The 7737-nt window shown below is 40.2% G+C and overlaps 1 protein-coding gene across 2 annotated transcripts; it reads left to right on the top strand.

The window, feature by feature from the left end:
* Positions 1 to 220: 220 nt before the first annotated feature.
* Positions 221 to 6677, top strand: LOC103723307 (putative ankyrin repeat protein RF_0381). 2 transcript variants are annotated; one of them, XM_039130892.1, is made up of 4 exons: positions 221 to 618; positions 860 to 1680; positions 4211 to 5591; positions 6230 to 6677. In XM_039130892.1, exons 2-3 carry the CDS (start codon positions 967 to 969, stop codon positions 5543 to 5545), a joined length of 2049 nt encoding a protein of 682 aa, XP_038986820.1. In that variant the 5' UTR covers positions 221 to 618; positions 860 to 966; the 3' UTR covers positions 5546 to 5591; positions 6230 to 6677. The 2 variants fall into 2 exon arrangements, with proteins under 2 accessions (XP_038986820.1, XP_008812410.2); XM_008814188.4 differs by having other exon boundaries at positions 221 to 1680.
* Positions 6678 to 7737: the final 1060 nt, after the last annotated feature.

The following is a 7737-nucleotide window of genomic DNA, read 5'->3' as shown; positions in this document are numbered from 1 at the left end:
TTGGCCACGAAGGATGCAGATTAAATGGTGCTTACAAATTCATAATGGAAGCACTTACACTGGCAAAAGTACCAACTTTCATTAACATGTACTTCATCTTCCTAGATTCCAATTTTTTTACAAAGTTCACATGACCTGAATTTAGAGAAATCAGAGACAAACTCTGCACAGGATTCCATCTACTAATATCCAAATGACTCTAATGAGGTCCACAAACCTCCAATACCACTCCACCCCATGTCTAATAATACCAAGTGTACTCAACCAAGTGGCAGAGATAAAAGCTCTGCAAAATCCCCACAGCCAACTCATCTGAGAACAGCCATGGTACCCCTTCCTTTAGGGTGGTTCATGCAGATTTTATATAGATTTTATATGTAGAGAAGTCTCCATCATCATCTGCAGCCCCCCCACTGCCAGCTTTCCCACAACCTCTTTTTCCACTGGTAACACCAGAAGAATCTTTACCCCTCTGCATCACTGCATACCTTTCCTCCCTCAAACCATTGTTAACCTCCCCTCTCTTCTCCTCTTCTACCATGTTGTTGGATTGTTGGAGAGGACCACAGCCACCTCCCCATATTCTCTACCACCTTCATGGCTTTTGGCTCCTTTGAGGTCTGTGCTCTCTTTCTCTCTCTTTCTTCATCTTCTTCACTTCTTTGGATCTTCTCTCTCTATGCTAAACCTTAACTGAAGCTTGCTGGCTCTTGGGCTCTATGTTGCTTTAAACTCGCATGAGTCATATTTATTTTATCTGAAGTTTTCTACTTCTCGCATGAGTGCACTACACTGTGTTCTTCTACGCTCTGTTTGATGAAATCCCTGCTCTTCTATGCTTGCTTAATGCTGTCTTCAGGAATGCTTCTTCATTAGACCTCTAAAAGGCATCTCATCTTCTTCTTTATTGTGTTCATCTTGGCTTCTTCTATCTACGTCATTCTGCTTCTTTATTTTCTCTTTCCAATGCCGCAATCTTACTTCCCTCTTCGGTGGGAGAGCACTGGGGACCAGTGGTGGTATGCCTCTCCTATCGATTGGGCTGCGGCCAATGGCCACTACGACCTCGTCCGGGAGCTCCTCCACCTTGATGCTAACCTCCTCATCAAGCTCACCTCCCTCCGCCGGATCCGGCGGCTCGAAACCGTCTGGGACGACGATGCCCGCTTCGTGGATGCTGCTAAATGCCGGTCCTTTGTCGCCCGAAACCTCCTCCTCGAGTGCGAGAAGAAGAACCGAAAGAATACACTGATTCGAGCTGGCTATGGTGGTTGGCTGCTCTACACTGCAGCCTCAGCAGGGGATATTAGCTTTGTTCAGGAGTTGCTTCAGAGAGACCCACTTCTAGTCTTTGGAGAAGGGGAGTATGGTGTGACTGATATATTCTACGCTGCGGCGAGGAGCAAGAATTCTGTGGTTTTTAGGCTTCTGTTTGATTTTGCCGTGCCACCAAGGTGCTTCGCAGGCGGCGGCGGCGGCAGAAAGGCAGCGAACAGGTCGGGTGCTGGTGTTTCGATCTTTAGGTGGGAGATGGTGAACAGGGCTGTTCATGCTGCTGCTAGAGGAGGGAACTTGGATATCCTGAAAGAGCTTCTTCAGGGATGCTCTGATGTCTTAGCTTATAGAGATGTTCAAGGATCTACCATCTTGCATGCTGCTGCTGGCAGAGGACAAGTTGAGGTGAGACTGCTTCCACTTTAGATTTCAAATTTGGATTATCTAGTTGAGTGAAGTTCCTCTTGATTCATATTTCATTCTTGAAGTTTGCTTGAAGTTGTGGTTTCTCAGTAATTTTCAGCTGTCATAGTGAATTTAGCATTCTCTGTATTGTTTTTCATATGTTGAAGAAAACAGTTTGTTTTTTTTTAAAAAAAAAAAGAATTCTGATATGCAATAAGTGTTTACTTTCCACTTGTGCGAAGAACAGCAGTTCAAAAGCAACAGACTTGCATTATCCTAATTGTGGGTTTTAGTCTATTGACTTTGATTGGAGATATAGCCCTTTAGTCATTATACGATCTTGTGGAAGTAACTTCATTAATTCCTTCATATTTTTATGTAAACCATGAACCTTATATGCCGTAATATGATGATGCGTTTATAACTGCGAAGTGTTATTGTTGATGAAAAAAAATCAAATATGTCAAACTTGATATGAAGAATCATTGAGGATTTTATATCATGCTGACTGCTTGTTGGTATATGCTCCATGTATGATTATGTTAGATAAATACATATTCTGCCCTTCCTTTCAACTAAATTACCAAGTTGTTTACTATCAATTCTACAATGTCCTTTTTTGTCGGTCATACATATTTTTTCTCCCTAAAGTCAATTGATATAGACTTCATTTCTGAATAACAGGTAATTGTCATGGAAATTTTTCATCCATGTTGTCATTTTGGACCCTACCACATTATTGATTATGCTTTTGTTTTATCATTTTGTGGCTTTTACTGATTATTAATTATTGATTTTGATACTGAAGGTGTTAAATTCCCTGTATGTGTGCCTGCCAGGAAATCAATTCGCGAACCATTTGCCTGAAACATTCTCTTAAAACATCTGTAACTGTAGATGCATCATCAAGAAACCTTGTGGCGATGCTTCTGAGAAATCAAGCATTGAACTGTTGATGTTATCTGATGTAGAAGACGGAGTCTCGCTTGTAAACATGATAGACAGAATAAAAATTTATAAATGAATGTGTAATTTCTATACCTGTGGATCTAATCGAGAAAGCCATCTTCTGAGAAAATGTAATTATGGTGATATATCACTCTTTAAACTTAGTATGCATTTTTCTGTTTGTTATCCAACACGACCAGGATTTAGACAAATTAAGCTGATGGAAGAACCAATTATATAATGAAGCAGGTGAAGTGAGTATCTTAGCTGTATGAGTTGCAATCTAGTAGTATTAGTTTTTATCATTCTATTACCTCATAGTCTCTAGAGCATTAAAGGAGAAGCTTGTTCTCAGCATGTCTATACAAAGAGGGATAAAAGAACATGGTTTGGGGATATTGCTTGAATGACCCTATAGACTATAAGTTTCTTCTTAGAAACGCAAGGTTAGGAATCCAACAGCAGGAGATTGGTATATTTTTAGCATGAATTGATGAATAGTGAGCTAATGGTTAGGTTTAATTTAAGTGCCCACTCATGATTTCTTTCTTGTCCTTTTCCCTTTTCTCTGTCTTTTCTGGATAAAGTGATTATATGGAGATGTCAAAATTAAAAACAAATGAAACAGATGAGAAAAATTTGCAGCCTTTAGGATCATATTGGAACTCTGCAGTATGGTTGGCTATTTGTACCATGGTACTTACTAAGAATATGTACAAGTCTACAAATGGAATGTTGTGTCGATATCAAGAAGAACTAAATGAACATACAAATTATTGGTGAACACCGAGATCTAAGCAGAGAGGTTAATATGTGCATTTAACTACTCTTGCATGTCATTTTCACTTTTTAGTTGTGCAATTGATCAGATCGTAATTAATTCAATACCTGTGCTTCTGAATAGTTTATTTTGAACCATGAAGCCTATTTAAACTCCTGGGGAGGATGTTCCCCCCTGACACCGAGCATTCGGGGGCTGAAGAAAATGGCTATGGAAGTTCACTGCTCAAACAATTTTGCAAAATCTCAACAGTTCATCATTTTGGAGTTACTAAGAGGAGGGGGTGTGGACATCAAGCTCTAATTAACAATATTTTTTTGTTTCGAAAATATTTTTTCTGTAAATCAGATCATATGCCGTGCTTGCATGAAATTGCACGATGGTGCGACAATTATGTTTCTTCAAAGAAAATGCGATAGGATTCTACATCCTCGTATGAAAGGTAATTTTTCTACCAAAAAAAAATGTAATTTGCTTACCCTACTAATGAATTTCTGTGTCGCAAACTGAGGGAGATTCTTGAGCTCTCATAATATCAGGCATTTTGTCTTTCTTTTACATACACTACTTTGCATTAATTGAAGAGCCTCTACCCTTTTGCACTCCTTATTATTTATGGGAATTCTTCACCATTGCACTTTCTGTATTATATGGAAGATTTCCTTATGTGAAGTAAGTTTAGAAAGTTAAATTTTCAAACAAACTCATTTGAGTGCAAATATATGAAGAAACATCTGCAGTGAAATTTCCATTTGGAATTAATTTCCTACTAACTTCAATCAATCCGAACTAATAATGCAGGTAGTTAAGAATCTAGTGGCACGTTTTGATATAATTAATACTCGAGATAATCAAGGGAACACAGCACTGCATGTGGCAGCCTTTCGAGGACATTTGTCAGTTGTCGAAGCCTTAATTACTGCATCTCCATCATCCTTCCCTTTGACAAACAATGCTGGAGATACTTTTCTTCATATGGCTGTGGCAGGTTTCAGAACTCCTGGTTTCCGAAGGCTCGACCAACAAATGGAGCTCATGAAGCAGCTGGTTTGTGGAACTATTGTAAATGTTCAAGAGATCATCAATCTCAGGAATGATGATGGAAGGACAGCCCTTCACATGGCTGTGATTGGTAACATGCACTCTGGCCTTGTTGAACTGTTGATGACTGTACAATCAATCAATCTAAACATTCGAGATGCTGATGGTATGACCCCATTGGATCTACTCCGACGGCACCCGCGATCAGCATCATCTGAAATACTGATCAAACAATTGATTTGTGCTGGAGGAATCTCAAATTCAAAGGCCTACATGGCAAGATCAGCCATTGCTTCCCAGGTAAAGATGCAAGGTATCGGAACCAGCCCAGGTACTTCTTTCAGAGTTTCCGATGCAGAGATATTCTTGTACACAGGTATTGAAGCATCAGAAACAAGTGGAAGGCCTAGCTCATGCTCAAGTGCTAGCAGGAGTGAACTACCAAATTTTGGCACCATTGGTGCGAAGAAGCAAGAGTCCTCAGACAAGAAGAAACAAAACTCTGTCAGCAATGCAGCAAAGCGGCTCAAGATTCTACTCAGTTGGCATTGTCAGAAGGAGAAGAAAACTGATACACCAAAGAAGTTGGGAGACGACGACTCAATGGACTCATTCAAGAAATGGAGCGAGCGTGAGGAGACCCCAACACCTCTCCGACAGCGATTCTCCAGGGGAACATCGCTTCTGAACAACAAGCGAACTCTCTCTGTTAGGAGTTCCATGCCAAGTCCAGCCACGAAGAAGAAATTTGCTGCAGGTTTGATGCATGGGGTCATTCAAGCCATGCCACATCTGGCTCCTCCAACATGGTCTCCATCTGGTTCTTCCTCGAAGTCATCAATGTCATCCCCTACATCAGACAAAAAGAAAGGCATCTGTTCGCAGAATGAACCCCGTGTTGGTGCCTCCTGCTCGATTTCATCGGTCACTGCTGGTGGCATAATGGAGAATGTATCACAGAAATCTGATTTTGTGAATACTAGAATGATGAATCGGTATTTTTGTTTTGGCACACAAGGTCTGACTCTGGAGAATTCAGTCAGTGGACAGCTATCAGCTCGGACATTCAAACATTCAGTTCTACCAGTGGCTTGATAGACCTGTTGAAAGATCTGGAGCTCGTGGCGATGTAATTAACACGGTAATTGCTCCGTTCACCAGTATTGCTAAGTGTGATTTGTGAGCAAGACGTAGTAGTTTTCCTGAGAGCATTTTTATTTTATGTTTGCTTCTAGTTATGTCTAGAATGGATGTAGCTTTCTGCCTGAACAATGCCTGACTTAATGTGAAATTATCAGTATTAATCTGATTACAAAATTGCATGCATTCAACCATAGACTTCGTATTACCAAGATAACCATTGTCGATTGATTACTCAGATTTGCATGTGTTCTCTAAGCAGTCGCCTCACAAATGTAATGCATCAAAGAACCTTAAGCTAAACTATTACTGCAGGGAATCCGAAGAAATTCCACATGGACAATCTTCTGTTGTCCATGGTAGGGAGTTTCACAGCAAAACCCACATTGATTTTAGTAGCTTTCTAGCTTAGCTGATGCCTTAAAGGCTGACTTGGTAACTGATATGGTTAACTCCCATTAGCATAGCAGTATTAGCTGGAATATTACGATCTTCTGGGAAAAACATAATTGAATGTGACACAAAGAAATTGTTTTCAACCAGAAGCTATCTTTTGAAGCTGTTAATGCTTGTTTCATATCATAGGCTTTCTATGAATGAAAAATGCTGTAACTCCTCGTTATTTGTTTTTACCTGCAGGACTGGCTGTATTGTTTACATATTTCACCCAATGGCAACACTAGCTGATGGAACGCATGGAATCCTCTCATTATATATATTTGATAATTTGATATATACGCATGAATATAAAGTAGGGGGACAGATGATTTGTCATTGAGGAGGCTTGAAGTTATTGGATCATGACAGGAGAAACTTAAAATGAGAAAATACAATGTTTTGGTATCTGATGCATTTAAGTATCCGTGAGTTTGAAGACCATGGTTTCTACCAGTGTTTCCACGAGAAACAACCTGGTCGTGCATTATACCACTTCATGAGGTTTCACTTACTCTCCATTAAGCCTCTCATGTTCCATTTGGATTTCATCAACAAGCTGGCATCCGGATCCAAAAATACAGTTTGCACATACATGATAAGTTCTGGTAGTAACATCCTGAGTTCACTCGCTAGAATTTTTTATAACCAATATCCTTTGTTGCGTTGTTGTGACTTCTTGGATAGAGTCAGCATGAAATGATCTTTCTTCCACCTTTGTTGTTTGGAAATCATCTACTGCAAGGTCTCAAAAGCCACATACTCTTCTCTTCACACAAACTTATGATTTGGCTGGTCTTTTAGTTTTTGAAGAATGGCATGCTGCATGGACATCAGATGAATCACTAAATCTGATTCATTGGAACATGAGTATGGAAGTCAAATTCTACCAATTGGGACAGTACCCTTTTGAGGGAAAAAAAGTTTTAACTCTGCAACAAGTAAACCAGTCTTATCAATTTCCTTGTCTTATGCATATTCTTTCAAGCTCAGCTTGTTCCAAGCTGATGAAAATTTGAGACTTTGGTTCCAACTTGGAGAGCATTATCAAAGTTGCTTCTCTACCATATTTGATATCGGCTAGCTTATGCTGGGGAATTGTTCTCAAGTACGCGACCCATGTAATTTTGCATTTTTTCATATGAAATGATTTGCAGCACTCCTGCTATTTTCCATGAAAAGAAAACTTTGGATTGCAGTTGCTCAAGATATAAAATAAAAGCTAAAGATCTCGACATACATTCCAACAAGGAATCTAACAAAATGGAGTCCTACTTCTTTTCCTGCATATAAAGCATCATCCTAGTGCGAAGGCATTGATCAAGACACACAATACATGGAGGTAATTGGAATCGGAGCTGCCAAGCCAGCATTAACAAGCCTGATGAATATTTCATGCAAAGTCTGTCGATACCAAGATCCATACCGGCCAGCATCCGATACGATTCAGTACCGAACCAAACTAGTAGGGCAGTGCAAGTAGCCCATACCTAACCCGATTTGAAACTGGGTTAACTCGGTACGAACCGGCCGGTTCCAGCCCGTCCAATATCTGTTCCAGGCGGTAGGAGCCGAGACTGCATATGCATGACAAACCAACCCGGTTCGGTATTGCCTGAACTGGGCAGTTCGGCCCGGTTCGGCAAACCTTAATTTCATGTGCACATATGGTGGGAGCCCCATAGCATTTTCCGCCAACATTAATGGAGCTC

This window comes from Phoenix dactylifera, chromosome 10, assembly GCF_009389715.1.
Source record: "Phoenix dactylifera cultivar Barhee BC4 chromosome 10, palm_55x_up_171113_PBpolish2nd_filt_p, whole genome shotgun sequence".
In the NCBI taxonomy this organism is placed as follows: Eukaryota; Viridiplantae; Streptophyta; class Magnoliopsida; order Arecales; family Arecaceae; genus Phoenix; species Phoenix dactylifera.
This window is presented reverse-complemented; position numbering and strand designations above follow the sequence as displayed.

Bases quoted from the DNA above. Each gene is read 5' to 3' on its own strand.
- LOC103723307 (XM_039130892.1), top strand. From the start codon at position 967: ATGCCGCAATCTTACTTCCCTCTTCGGTGGGAGAGCACTGGGGACCAG. The intron at 1,681-4,210 runs GTGAGACTGCTT...CTAATAATGCAG, and splicing joins CTGGCAGAGGACAAGTTGAG to GTAGTTAAGAATCTAGTGGC.